Source organism: Lepus europaeus, unplaced genomic scaffold (assembly GCF_033115175.1).
Source record: "Lepus europaeus isolate LE1 unplaced genomic scaffold, mLepTim1.pri SCAFFOLD_246, whole genome shotgun sequence".
Taxonomy (NCBI): domain Eukaryota; kingdom Metazoa; phylum Chordata; class Mammalia; order Lagomorpha; family Leporidae; genus Lepus; species Lepus europaeus.
The window spans coordinates 83326-98113 of NW_026909129.1; the positions used below are offsets into that span (position 1 = coordinate 83326).

A 14788-nucleotide genomic window follows, 5' to 3' on the forward strand; every position below is an offset into this window, starting at 1 on the left:
ATGAGGTCAGCTGATAGAAAATGAGTAAGAAAATATTCAGACTAAACAGATCTGCAAAATACTTCTGCTTAATACAGGTCAGAGGAATCAAATTCCAAGGGTAAGAGATGAAGAATTGGGTCAGATATAACAGGTGATCAGATATCCAAGGGGAGGAGATTCTCTTCAAACCGACTCAGCAGGATTCTTGCTACCTCTAGGCAATATAGCCTGACAAGGATGGGAGCCAGCGCAGAGGCCGTAGAGGAGCCTAATTGAATTTCAGTCGAAGAGGGAACCTTTCCCAGTGGTATCGCTGGCAGGAGCTGTCTTCCCCGCTTCCCATCCCTCTCCAAGCAAGGCCCAACTCCATGTTCACATGCCCCACCTGCCAGCCCCAGTTCCCAGGCTACCTGTCAGCTTTCTGCCTAGGGAGGTGAGCCAAGAGAGAAGTCAAGAGAGCAAAAGGGAAAGACAGAGTCCTGAAGACGGGTATCATTTAATCCCAATCCAATGGTGGCTAGAGATATGTGACTGGGTTTCAATTATTTATTTATTTATTTGTTTGAGATACAGGGGTTGGGGTCAGAGCTCTATCTACTTGCTCACTCCCCAAATGCCCACAACAGCTGGGATTGGGCCCAGGTCAAAGCCAGGAGCTGGGAACTCAATCCAGGTCTTCTACAGAGGTGGTAGGGACCCAATTACTTGAGACATCACCACTGCCTCCCAGAGCTGCATTAGTGGGAAGCTGGAGTCAGGTGCTGAAATGGGGAATTGAACCCAGCTACTCCCATATGGGATGTGGGTCCTTAACTGCTAGGCTAAACATTTGTCCTGTGACTCATTTTTTAAAAACATGAGCCTATAAAAACTCCCCCTTTGGTTTAAGCTTCTTTGATTTGCATTGTACAAGTCCTACTATGATGTGCACTAATTAATCTCTGAGAACACTTTGAGTTAATATCACAATACAAATAAACTGGCATTCCCAATGGATACTTGTCTCTGAAATTCATAGAACTAGTATTTATGGTTCTGATAGGAGTAAGGGTGTGAAGATTATACTTTTATTTGATAGCACAATAATAACTAATCACATTTTTTCCAAAAATGTTAATTTTTACTATAATTACTCCAAAATATTTTCTCTGGGGATCTGAGCATCTTCTCTTAGTTGATGTATACCTTAAAATGAAAGGACATCGCATCCATTTCCATACAAGGTTATAAACTCAAATGCAAAGCAGGAACTTTTGGGGGAAGTTTTCATTTATTTTCGATAAAGTAAATCCCAAGCCTCCAGTTGTTCTTTGTGAAAGCTTCGCAAGGCAGGAGGGTTTTTCAGTGTGCAGAAATTAACTGTGTCACCACTGCACGACAATCGCTCACTCTGCTGTGTGCTTTCTCGACTCGCCTCTTCCCCATTAGCCTATGATGATGCAATTTGTCTTCCGACAATGGATGGGCCTTTTCCCTCTCTCAATCACTAGCGTGAGCCCCCGAAGCTTGCTCGAGACATGTCCAAAGTTCATTTGCTTTGGGGACCTTTTGAATCTTTCATGGTTGTTGGAAGTAAATTTATAATCACAATGCCTGTGTTGTGAATGTGTGTGCATGTTTCTTCCTTAAAATAGATGCAGTGGCCTTTTAATTCTATAATATATGACCAGACTATAGTTGCTATAGAAACAATAGCCAAATCTCCTGACCTTTAAGGGTAGGGAGTTGCGATGGTGGTAGCTATGAGCAGTCAAGAGATTGTTGATAAGATCAAATAAAGATTTCAGAGGAAAGGGTGTTTTCCACTTTTGTGTTCAAGTCAGAGCAGTCTGCTATTCCTTTGTGTCTGCTAAGAATATCTCTGAGGACCAGACTAAAGGCCAACTAGTATTCCTTTGATGATTATTTCATACTCAGTTTATTGTGGATCCTGGATGGATGAGACTTTGGGATTCTTGATTATATTTGCTATGAAGTGTTTTACATCATGTAAAATCATGCGTTTTGATAACAGAACATATTTAGATCCAGTAAAGTGACCCTGGAAGACCATGCTGCTATGGAGATAACAAATTTGTACTTTCATTGGCAATGTGATACCTCGCGATTTTTCTTCTCGTTCTTTAAGGACAAACTAATCCATTAAATGAAGCAGATTTAGTTTACTCTGATCACAAAAGAATGTTTTCTGGGACCCCTCTGCTAATGGGGAGTTCTCTTTGTAATTTCTTTACAGGACTGATAGTTTTGCTTCATTGGGACAGGGTATACCAGATGAAAAACTCACATCTCTGCCTTTATTCTAGTCACACTACACACCACAGGAGTGGGAGAGAAGGGTAGCTCTCGGGGAGTGTCATCACCATTGTCCTGATTGCATACTGAGGGTACTCTGTGCCCAATAAGGGCTGCATTCCAAGTATGGAAATGCATAGAAAATGATTCCTGCCCTCAAGAACCCACTCAGCCACACAAGTAGAGAATAAATGTTGGGATGACTTACTGAGTGGGAATAGCACAGGAACAAGGCCAACAGGTGCAGGCAAATACCAAAGGAAGAAGTGCATGAAATGAGTTGGAACAGATAAGGAAGTTGAAGGGGAAGAAAAACTTGAGATGGGACCCAGAAGAATGGAGCCAGATAAAGAGAGGAGGCCATGTTTAGTGCTGGTAGATTTCAAGTTACAAGTAGGTAGCATGTATTCTTGTGAAGCATAAAATGTAGTAAAAAAGAGACAGGCTCAAGAAATGTTGTGAGCAAAGATACAGAGGGGACATGGTCTAGTGGGTAAAGGCCATAGCTGGGGAGAAGAGGACTCTAAGAAGTACTTCTGGGAATGAAGCTGTTCACAAATTGTGAGGGCAAGGAATGACAGGATAGGGAATCTGGGCTTTGGGGGACACCAGATGACACTGAGTGTAACATGGCTCGCACTCAGATAATATTGGGGTGGTGAGTGAAGACCCTTGAAAAGGGATAGAGTCAGTTGTTACTCACTTTTCTGTAAGAGGTAACCGGTCAGTAAATGCAAATGGAATTTGGTTATGGCTACCAGGAGACAAACACAAAAGACCCTTTGGGATTTTATCTGATGTTTGTGATGACAAGAACGTGTTCCCTCTTATTTAACTCATCCATAGCACTTTCCTCAGGTTTTTACCCCTGGGTTAAAAAAGACCTACTTTTTGAGTATGGAATTGTATAAAGTATGTATTGCATGTCGGGATCTACCCCCCTCCACACACACACACACACACACACAGAGTGTGGAGCTTTGAGTGAGTTACAAGCAGATTTCTTCATCTCAAAAGTGACCCACCTGGCCGGTGCCGCGGCTCAATAGGCTAATCCTCCACCTGCAGCACCAGCACCCAGGGTTCTAGTCCTGGTCGGGGTGCCAGATTCTGTCCCGGTTGCTCCTCTTCCAGTCCAGCTCTCTGCTGTGGCCCGGGAAGGCAGTGGAGGATGGCCCAAATCCTTGGTCCCTGCACCCGCATGGGAGACCAGGAGAAGCACCTGGCTCCTGGCTTCAGATCAGCGTGGTGCGCCAGCCACAGCAGCCATTGGGGGGTGAACCAACGGAGAAAGGAAGACCTTTCTTTCTGTCTCTCTCTCTCTCACTGTCCACTCTGCCTGTCAAAAACAAAAAGTGACCCACCTAGCTGTCATAAAGAAGGTGACATGGTCTTCATAGCTGCTCTATACTAGTCAGCTAGACTGCTCATTGGATCTAGCATTGTCAGCTCTGGGGGGGACACAATGGGTAATCATGGACGCCAATCGTGTCCAACATAGGAAAGCCGCAAAGTTAGGCCCACCTTTGGCGCAGTGCCTTAGAGGAGTGTTTGGTGAGTGTTTTCAAAATCGAGTGTATTCTAAAAGTGGATGAATATCACATGTTTTCTCTGATTTGTGATAGCTAATCTGTAGACTATAAAAAATTTAACGTACATGAGTGAAATTGACATCTTGAGATTTGATTATTGCTTACAGCTCTTGTCTACATGCCTGTTGAGCAGTGGTCTTCCTACTTTTAACTTTGTTGAACTCCCTGTAGTGGATAATTAAGCCTTTGACTATAAACTAAATTAAAATGTTATCATAAAATTAAAAAGGGGGAGGGAGGAAATTATCCTATTCTTAGAATTGCATCTATGAACTCCATGAAATATGTTCTTGTTGTATTAATAAGCCATATAATAAAAAAGACAAAAAATAGAAGTGGACCATCTTGTAATATTTCTTTCTCCCTTTTCCCAAGGACCTCCTTAAGAAATGCTACTCTGCCAACGCATCTTACCTCTTCCAGCAAGATAAATTCTATGATGTCAGCTATGACACAGGAGACAAGTCTATCCAGTGTAGCAGGAGACCAGATGCATTCAAGTTCTGGATGACCTGGAAGGCTCTGGGTACCTTAGGCCTTGAAGAAAGAGTTAACCGTGCTCTTGCTTTATCTAGGTACCTACCTGTGTGTGTGTGCGTGTACATGTGCATGTCAGAGTGTATTTAATGGAAACAGCCAATGAAATCAACATTTGCAAAGCCTGTACATGTTCATGTGAATTTTCCCTAATAAGTCTTTTCCTCGGTATGTGCTATGTGTCAGGAGTTGTGAACACTGCCCTTGATGATTCTAGCCTACTGAGGGAAGGCTCACTCAGGTGAGAGGCAGAGGAAGTGCAGATTCCTCTCCTTTTTGGTACCTGGGGTCATGGTGCTCCAAGAGCGCTCAAGAGGGCCTCTTCATGTTCTTGAGGGGCACTGATAAAGACTTCTTGGAGGTGACATTCAAAAAAGACCAAATGAAGAGAAGGGGAGACGGATGACCCAGGAGAAGGGAGCATCAGGTCCAAATCTCTGGCTGTGGGGAGATCCTAAAATCCGGTTGTGCTTCCAAGTACAGGAAAAGCAGATTTCTCAGAATGTGTGGGTAGGGTGAAGGCATGAAGGGACAGGGAATGTGGAATCAGCATGTTGCCTCTTAGTAACTTAAGAGACAAACTTCTGTCAGCACTTTCAGGGACATGGGAACAGCTCCTAAACTACAGGTGCCAGACACTTGCCACCTGGACAGGACAGAACTATGACTTCAGATTGGTGGATCCAAATTGACAAGTCACAGCCAAATTTGAATGAGCTTGCTTGGCTTGCACTGCATAGGGTTGCCCTGTATCATATTAAAAAAAATCAGGTGTTTAAAATAGGGGACATTTCTCAAAAAATATCGATTTTTGGCTTCTCTTAAAGGATTGGAAGGTTCTCACTCCCACATAGTCTCAGTCAGCTCTCCATGGATAGTCACAATCCCCACCACTTCCTCCCTAGCCTGTTGCCTATGTTCATGGAGATGTAGACACAGAGGACTTCAAGCCTAGCCCCACCATTTACAAGCTATTTGATTTGGGCAAGTTTCAAGTTGCTGAACTTCTGTACCTCAGTTTCATCCTATGAAATGGAAATGGTAACAGAACCTATTTCAAACAGTCTTGTGGAGATAAAGTAAATTAATATAGGTAAAACACTTGGAACAATTCCTGGTATATGGTATGTATGTCATGAGTTTTATTTATCATTTCTTACCAGCTTGGCCACTATAGGCAAAAGCTTTGATGATCTCTGGTTTGGCTAGTCCTTTCTACTTCACTCCTTGTTCATGCATCACTGGCAAAAGCCTGAAGTATCTCCTAGAGACTTACAACAATTTCTGGTTTTTTGCTTCTTTACATTTTTTTTCCTTTTGAGAGGAGACGGAGAGAGAGAGAGAGAGAGAGAGAGAGAATATTCCCATCCTCTGGTTCACTACCCAAATGTCTGTGATAGCAAGGCTGGGCTCAGGCCAAAACTAGTAGCCAGGAACTCCATACAGGTCTTCCAGTGTGTGTAGATAAAAGCCAGTCACTTGGGCCATCACCTCTGCCTCACAGGGGCTGTGTTAGAAGGAAGCTGGAGTCAGGAGTTGGAGCTGGGTGTGAAACGCAGGTACTTGGATATGGGATGCAGGTGCCTCAGCTGGCTTGTGAGCCACTAAACGGACTGCCTTCTCCCTACAGTTGCCCTTTTCTATATTTGGAGTGAAATGGCTGAGAGTGTTCTGTTGCACAAACTTTCTAAACTCAGTGTTGAGGATAGTGTTTATTTATTCCCAGGGTCTGCAGGTTGGCTGGCATGTGTGTACCCCCTGGCTGAGGATCCCCACATCTTTCATCTTCCTTGGAGCATCAAGCTAGCTCAGCATATTCTTGTGCTGATGCCAGAAACCCAAGGAGGCAAGCCCAATTGTGCAAGCCCACCCTGAGCTCCTGATTGCATTGTGTTTACCAGCATTCATTGGTCAAAGCACATCATAGGGTGAAGTCCAGTATTGAGGCAGGAAGCACCATCTGCTGTAGAAATAACTGCAAAGTTACATGGCAAAAATATAAGAGGAGATAAAAAGATGGCTTCAGCACTTTCTTTAGACTTTTATAAATCAGCAGTTCTGGTGATTATAGTTTAAGTAGTTTGAGAATCCTGTGAATATCATATCAGGACTGTTTTCATGGTAAGAGAAACCTTAACTCAAGGTATTATAAACAAAGATAATTTATTATGTCACCTTACAAGACTAGCCTTGGGTGATGTCTGAAATTTCTTGATCTAGGGCTTTAAGTAATATCCAGTCTCAGTCTCTCTCCGTCTTTCAGCCATGCTTTGCTTCTTGTTGAGTTTATTCCTATGAAAGAAGGTGGCTGAGAGGAATGTCAGATCTACATTCCTCCTAGTTCAAGATCAACAGGAGAGTGTTCTTCCTCAACAACCCCAAGGGACATTTAATTGTCTCTGAGTAAAGTACATGTCTATCTTCAAATCAGTCACCACTGCCAGGGGAACAGTGATGCACTCAATAGTCAGCGACTCACAGGCCCCAGCCTGGCACTGGGGAGAGTGGCAACTCCTCCTGGAGAGAGTACGCCAGAGGACTCTGCTTCTACAGAGCCAGACTACACCATGTGGCAGAAAAATGAGCCTGGGCACTGTCAGTGCTCCTAGCTGCCCCTTGAACTAAGAGTCTGGAAACTCTATTCTCTTTTTCTCTTTTTCTTCTGCTATTTAAATATGGAAGTATTTCTGCTTTTTTTTTTTTTTTTTTTTTTTGGTCTAAGCTGCTAAGCAATTCAATGACAGGTGTCTTGAAATAAGACTAGGGATATAAATATTTTATGAATGTATTTGTTATGAAGTTAACATTCATCTCAGGGTGGAATTTAGTTTAAAGTCTAAGGATACTTTCTAATTTTTGCAGAGAAATATCACAGGAGGCTAAATGTTAACGTTTCGATTCAATTCAACAAACGCTCATTGTTTGTAAATGTTTGTCATGTTGAATTGAGCAGAATTAACACTTCCATGAGCATCACTAGACTCTGTGACCTATATTTAAATATTTGAAAAATAATCCTTCTTTCATGCTGTATCTCATAATAATTTCTTGCTTTCGTTAACTTTCCACATTCCTGATATCCAACAGTGTATTCCTGAGGTTAGGCAAAGTCATCCTGTTCTCCATTCCCAATGCCAAGAGAAAGGACAGAGTCCTTTTAGGCATGTCAGTTGGAGTGAATGCAAAATTATAAACTTGACAACAGTTTAACTAGGAATTGAGAATTATAGTAAATTAGCAAAGAAAGGCTTTATTTTTGTGGTCTTATTTTTTTTTATCAAATTCATTGTTTGCTTGGCTGTTTTACTTTTTAGGAAAGTTAGGATATTTTCCCAATTTTAGGATCTATTTTGTTTGCTTAAATTAGCTCTCAGGAGGAGAAAAAAGCCCCAGTTTGTAGTGTCTGCCAATTTCCATGGTGTAAATATTCCCATCATGTCCCATTGAAGGCAATCGTAGCTTGAAAAATTCCTGATTGTTTAAGCACAGGCCATCCTCAGCTAGCTACTATTGTCTAGAACATTGCTCTAGAATGCCACTAATTTTGTGAACCAACAAAATCAGTTCAAACCACTGACTGATGAAGAATTAAAATGCCATTTCTCCTCCAGCCCACTGACCTATAGCCTCTTGCTTCAGAGTTTATCAAATAAAAATAGTTCTCATTCATGAGAAGGTTGTACATGGTATAATTTCCAGGTCAGAATATCATTCTTTTATGTCCAAGTGTGATTTCGTACAGTAAAGAACAACTCTATCAAAGCAAAGCTGTACGTGATGATCGTGTCACTATTTGGGGTACACATCTGTTACTGGCATTCTAGGTGTGTACTCCATATCTATGGTAGCTCAGACATGGGCTTCAGACCCCAGGTAAGGTCTTTGAAATACCAGAAAAGTTGTACAACACTTCCTTCTTCTATTATAGTCAAGATTGCGCAATTCCAGAGAAACAAGGTTTTCATATTTCTGAATATAAGTGGAACTTTACATTGAAATTTATATATTTCCCTTGAGATCTAAAGACAAGGCTTGCTTTCTTTAAAAAAAAAATCAGGCTTTGAATTGAGAAAGAGAGAAAGAGAGAGGGAGGGAGAGAGAGGGAATCTTTCATCTTCCATTTCACTTCTCGAAAGATAGCAACAGTTGGGGCTGGACCAGCCTGAAGCCAGGAACCAGGAACTCCATCCCAGTCTCCCATATGGTGACATGGACCTAAATACTTGAGCCATCTTCTGCCTTCCCGCATGCAGGAAGCAGAGGCCAGAGGGCGCTGGCATTGCAGGCCACAGGCCCAGTGAGACCGCAACTCCAGCTTCTGAAGACCAGAGTTTAATCGACCATGCATCCCTGCCCTGATTCGATGGGTCTCTCCCTCTTCCTCTGGGAAAGTCAGGAATGATACTTTTAGGAAGACAAAGATTCTAATTTTGTGTGTTAGAAATCCAGCAAGAAGGAAAAAAAATTAGTGTCTGGAACACCTCTAAGGCGTTTCATCATTTCCATTTGACAGTGTCATTCCAACGGAGGAGAGAGCGTTTCCCTCCAGAAGTGTATTAATAATTAAAATCACTTTCCCTTTGGTTGTTTGAAACTCAGTGACATTGACAGCCTAAAGCAACATGTGATTATTAAGCGTAATTGAAGCCCAGAGGGCTGAGAGTTAAAACCACTCCTTCTGGCACAAAGCAGGTGCTTCTGCTTCTCGGGTACCTGCTTAGAAACGTGGAAGACATTTTCCAATACTCAAGTTTACCTGTTGCTGGGAGCGCCTTATAGGCCTCTGCTGTAGCATGCAGGTTACATGGATACTCATTGAGGGGTATTCTTTGAAGCAGGACTCGAGGAATCATGTGTGTGTGTGTGTGTGTGTGTGTGTGAGAGAGAGAGAGAGAGAGAGAGAGAGAGAGGATTTCCAATTACCACAGGCAGCTCAAGAGTTCCCACTCTGCAACTTTGCTCTGTCTCCAGTGCGTCATTTTTCTAGTCTTTTGACACACAATATCTGTAGTCTCTTGAGTAGCATTCATTTCAGACTTGCACAAATACTAAGGATTTTATTGCCATCCATGTGGAAAAGCTGAACTGTTGCACCATGGCACTCTTGTGCTAGTGTATTTCCCCAGCTGACAAGAGGGACAGAGTCTAGAAGACTGTGGGAGCACCATGTTTTCATTAGTTTCTTTATTCTGATAATTTTTTAAAAAAAATCACAATTACAGTAGAATAGAGTATGTAGATGTCTGTGGTGAATCACACAGGCCACCAGATGTGTTCTGTTGTTTGCAGAGCATACAGCTTGCAGGTGGGAAGTTCTCGTGCTACTGAGATGGGTGCCCACGGTGTCCATCCAGAGAAATTCCTAATGAGTAGATGACACTGGGAGGATCATGTAGTCCAAGAGACTAAGTGATTGGTGACTGGAGAAAGAGTCTGAAATGGCTATGTTTTAGAAGTAAAAGTATGTTGAATAGAAGGACAAATGACATCCTAAAATATTAAATGAACTCATGTAACAGATTGGAGACTTGTAAGTCTCCATTGTTGAATCACATTGTTAAGTGTTTTGGAACAAGATGATCATTAATGTATGTCAGGAACAAGACAGACTATTAGTATGGATTTTGCCCCAGATGGACTGGTGATAACTTTTGCAAATGTGTATTTTTCCCTCTCTGCTCTTTAATGCTTACCTTAGTGAGAGGGGCAAAGACAGGTTTTAAGAAGTTATTGCTGCTTTCAGTCTACTTACCTGCACGCCTTTTCAGAGAGGGATTTTATGGTTTCTTCAATGTGTCCCACAACGGAAAGCACATATTTTTCCTAGGTCCTACAATCTAACAGTACATTTTAAAATGTATTTTGTCTTTAGGCTGATTTCATATATACTGGAAAAAGTTGTGAAGGCTCATCCCCATAAATGTAGACAGCAGTGACCCCCAAATTATTTGCAGTCCCTCCAACATCTCATTTCACTGCAGCATTTATTAAAGAGGAGGTGAAGCCACCCTGCAGAAGAAGCCACTTCAAACCTGAGCTCTGTGGAGTAATAGGCTTCCTTGAGCTCTTAATAAATGACCTTTCAAGAAATGATTCCATGGTGAAATATGTTTGGAAAATGCTAACTCCTCTATTATTCTTCTCTTGGAAAACTCAAAGTGCTTGTTAGTACATTAAAATCTCTGAGAAGGCCTTTTATGTAGAAATATTTTAAGCTTCGCTTTGACTATTAAGTAGATACTGTTGACTGTGCAACCAACAACCATTCTCTCCTCTTCCTTGCCAATAGGACATTGATTTCATTTAGGTAGCAACGTTGCATCTGAGAACGTTGTTTAGCCAATCCCCTTTACCAGTAATTAGTTTAGGAGTGCAAGAACTCTGTGAAGACTTCTGGGGGAAATATTGTTACCTAAGTAGAGAGAGGTGTGAGTAATGGGTGCTACGCTAGTCCCCTCTGTTCCTTCTTGGGGCACTGCTATAAGGACAACATGTGTGGAGTCGTGGTAGCCATCTAGTGAACTTAAAGGAGACCTCAGCATGGCTGGCTAAAATGATAGAAAACACCTGTTTCCTGGTGGCAATGCTGACCCATACAATCAGCTCCAGAAATACACTCATGGATTAAATCAGGTGCACTTCTAATTATAGACAGAAGCCATTTAATTGATGTACTTAGCAGTGCTCAAACTCATTTGAGAGTGGAGTCCTTTTATGTGAACAACTGTTACCATGATATACTATGAAGGATAATTGTTGCTTTTATTGTAATAGCGAGATTCTCTCTTTCCCCAAATCATATCCACCTTGAATTCAGCTGAATTGGCTCTGCAAGCTCAGATAGCAATATGAGTGGAAACGCTGACCCCAGTACAAAGTCCAGGTCTACATGGTTAGCAAAAAGCAGAATTTTACTGGAAATAATTCTACTTTCTTTTAGAATGCCTTGCCACCAGGAGCAATTTTAGTCAGTTTCACAGGATTGTTTTTGTTTTGAGATTTATTTATTTGAAAAGCAGAGCTACAGAGAAAGAGAGGCAGAAACAGAGAGAGAAAGATCTTCCATTAGCTAGTTCACTCCCCAGATGGCTGCAAAAGCCCTGATTCAAACCTGAGAACCAGGAGTTTCTTCTGGATCTTCCATGTTGGTGCAGGGTCCCAAGAATTTTGGCCAAAATCCATTGCTTTCCCAGGTGCATTAGCAGGGAGCTGGATCAGAAGTGGAGCAGCAGGGACTTGAACTGGCGCCCATATGGGACTCTGGCGCCGCAGGTGGCAGCTTTAGCCACTATGCTGTGGCACTGGCCCCAACAGAAGTGTTTTAAACAGCCTACAGGAAACATATGGGCTTCGCGAGACACACTCTGTGAGGGCAGGCTTTCACCTATTTTGTTTAGAATTTTCATTACATTCAAGAGGAAACTGAGGCAGGCTCAGGGAGGCTAAGGAATTTGCCTAGTCACAAAGTTGGTTGGCTGAACCATCTAATCTAGCATCATTCCCAGATTTCTGAAGAGGCAACGTGTTTCACAGGCTCGGAGTGTGTGGGATTAGTGCGGCCTCCTTGGGAGGCAGGTGAGGTATAGGTTTTTGAGTTAACTGCCTGTACATTTTTTTTTTGACAGGCAGAGTGGACAGTGAGCGAAACAGAGAGAAAGGTCTTCCTTTTTTGCCGTTGGTTCACCCTCCAATGGCTGCCGCGGCGCCGGCCCATGCCTATACATTTGTGAAGATGACAAACAGATGGTTCACAAAGCTTTCCTCATGTAGGCAGAGATTTCATAAGTCTATTTCTGTGCTTTATATATAAAAATATGTTATTTATTATTTTAAATTTTATTTAACTTGTACAAGTGTCATGTATTTCCTATATACAGATTTAAGATCATAGTAATACTTCCCCTATCCTCCCTCCCACCCACACTCCAACCCTTCTTCCTCCTCCCTCTCCTATTCACACTCTTAATTTTTTTATAAAGATCTATTTTCAGTTTACTACTTACTACTCGTAAGGTTAACCCTACACTAAGTAAAAAGTTCAACAAATATTCTGAATAAAAAAAGCACTGCTTTATATATTTTTAATTTTGTGCTTTATAGTTTTTCTTTCATTAAATTTCTTTTCAAAATCTTCACAACCACATGTAGGAACCCTCACAAAGAAACACACGAGTGGAGTCGAGCATCGCTAACCCACATCCACCACGTCCTCTCTCTGCCTCCCTTACGTTAGTCGGTGTTCATGTCTGCATGGATACAGATTGCTTCTGGCTTTCTTTCCAAAAATGTCTTTTAAAATGGGATCACTGATCCATATTTCTCAGCACCTCATTTTTTACCTCTTACTGATTCATTTTAATAGCTGCATCATTATACATTCGTCACTGTAGTACATTTTACTTTACCATTCTGGAATTTCTCAAGACTGACCTTGTTTCTGATTATTTTGTATGAGATACACACACACACACACACACACTCAGCTTTAAATACAACACTGTGTGTCTGTGTGTAATATCTGTCTACCCTTTGTACTAATTTATTCTCCAGTGGATCACCATCTCAAAAGTGGTTCGCTTGATCAGAAGCTATGAGTGTCAGTAATTTTAGAAGATTTATAGTAGCTTCCCACAACTCTCTCACCAGCACTGCATGTTGCTGCTCTTTTATTTTTGGTCTCATGTGTGGGGAACATGGGTTAGTATTGTGGTTCTGATTTGCACCTGTTTGATTACCAGTGATGTTGAGCATCTTTTTCTGGTGCTTATTGACCATTGGAATTGCTTTTTTCAAAATATAGGCGGTGTGCTAAAGGCTTAAGAACTTTGCAGCCATGTAACCCCAACATAAAAATGATTTATGTACGGCAATGTGCGTGTTGAGCATCTGACTTTTTAAAATTGATCTGTGTGTGTATGATCGCAACATTGTGTTCAAAATGAAGTGTTCCTATTATTGGCTAATACTGATAGACTTTTTATAAGATTATATATGTTTCAAAGATGGCATAATTTCTATGCACACATCAATATAACCTTCTATGAAAAGCTCTATCAATAAGTTTGTTAAGAAGGAACTGCATTTTCTAAACTAATATATTCCAAATCCATATTCTACAATGGCTTTCAGCAAACGATGTAATGAAAATAACTCCTGCTCTCCATGGTTTTTATAGTTCCCAATTTTTGTGTACATGATCTTCTTCAATTCTCCAACAACAACTTTTCAGATCAAGAAAAGCAGATTGTGTTCATTCTGTTTTCCAGATACGGGAGTTGAGGTCAAATATGAGCGTTTTCTGTGTGTCCTTAAATACTAATTGAATATAGCTTAGTGACGAGATCATGGTACCATAGTTCCATGATAAGACCACAGTTTCCAAAGCCAGGTTCCCCTCATTCTTTGGTTCTTATCTTGCTATTGCATGTGAATCCCCAATAAATATCTAACACATATGCTTATGTCAGCACATCTGAACACTTCCTGACATGTGACCCCCAGATCTGAAACACTGAGTCGAGCTTTGGGAACTCCTTAAGGCTCATGATCAAATCACAAGTTTCAAAGGCCAATCATTTGGGACTCTGATTTTCCAGACACAAAAATCAAGCTGAAAGAAGAGTGTTTACTGTTATTGTGCTTGGCGTGCTTAACGTTATTTTGGCTGCTATTCAGTCACAGTCCACACCCCACGTGTCTGTGCCCTCTGCTCCCAATGTGATAATTCCTCTGCCCCAGATGTTCAAGATAACATCATAGATCTCCATCAGTGGCTACAGCCCACCAACTTTTAACATTGTGATGATTCTCAGTCTGTGCTAGCCTTAGAAAAGATGCCTATCTTCTGTTCACTTAAATGAACTTTAACAAGCAAGGATTATACATCAAGAACTCTTTCTTCCAAGTCAGTTAGGCAACTTAAGTATCTCTAAATCCCCATCTAGAATATGGATGTGAAACCCACATGTCTGGAGATACACGCTTGGCTTTTTCTGCTGAGGTCAAAGTCAGGTGCTAACATGTGAGCTGGAGATTATCTTACAAAAAAAAAAAAAAAGATCTTTTTACTCAGACCCAGAGAGTGCAATAGGCCCAGAAGTATCTGTCTAAATGCACAGCCCTCCTTTTACCAATACCCTAACCTATAGCTTCCATTTCTAAGCCTTGTCTAACAGCTTTGTCATATACCTGAGTCATGTTTATGGCACTTTTAGGTTGGAGATTATAAATGTTTTTGTAATTTTTAATTGTAGGTACCTAGTAGATGAGATCAAGAAAAGAGAAGGATTCAAGTTACTGATGGAAGTAAGTGAATTCGGAAGTGTGTTTGTGCTTTTGTCAGTCAACACTGATGAAGGTGGTAATTTTCTAATCTGTTGTGT

At 41.4% G+C, this 14788-nt stretch overlaps 1 protein-coding gene across 1 annotated transcript in view; it reads left to right on the forward strand.

Moving 5' to 3' along the window:
- The window catches only part of LOC133754619 (acidic amino acid decarboxylase GADL1), a 147070-nt gene that overhangs the window by 64177 nt on the left and 68105 nt on the right, over nucleotides 1-14788 (forward strand). The window contains exons 11-12 of the mRNA XM_062185040.1: nucleotides 4245-4444; nucleotides 14660-14711. Of these exons, the coding sequence (XP_062041024.1) occupies nucleotides 4245-4444; nucleotides 14660-14711 (252 nt within the window). The remainder of the gene's footprint in view (nucleotides 1-4244; nucleotides 4445-14659; nucleotides 14712-14788) is intronic.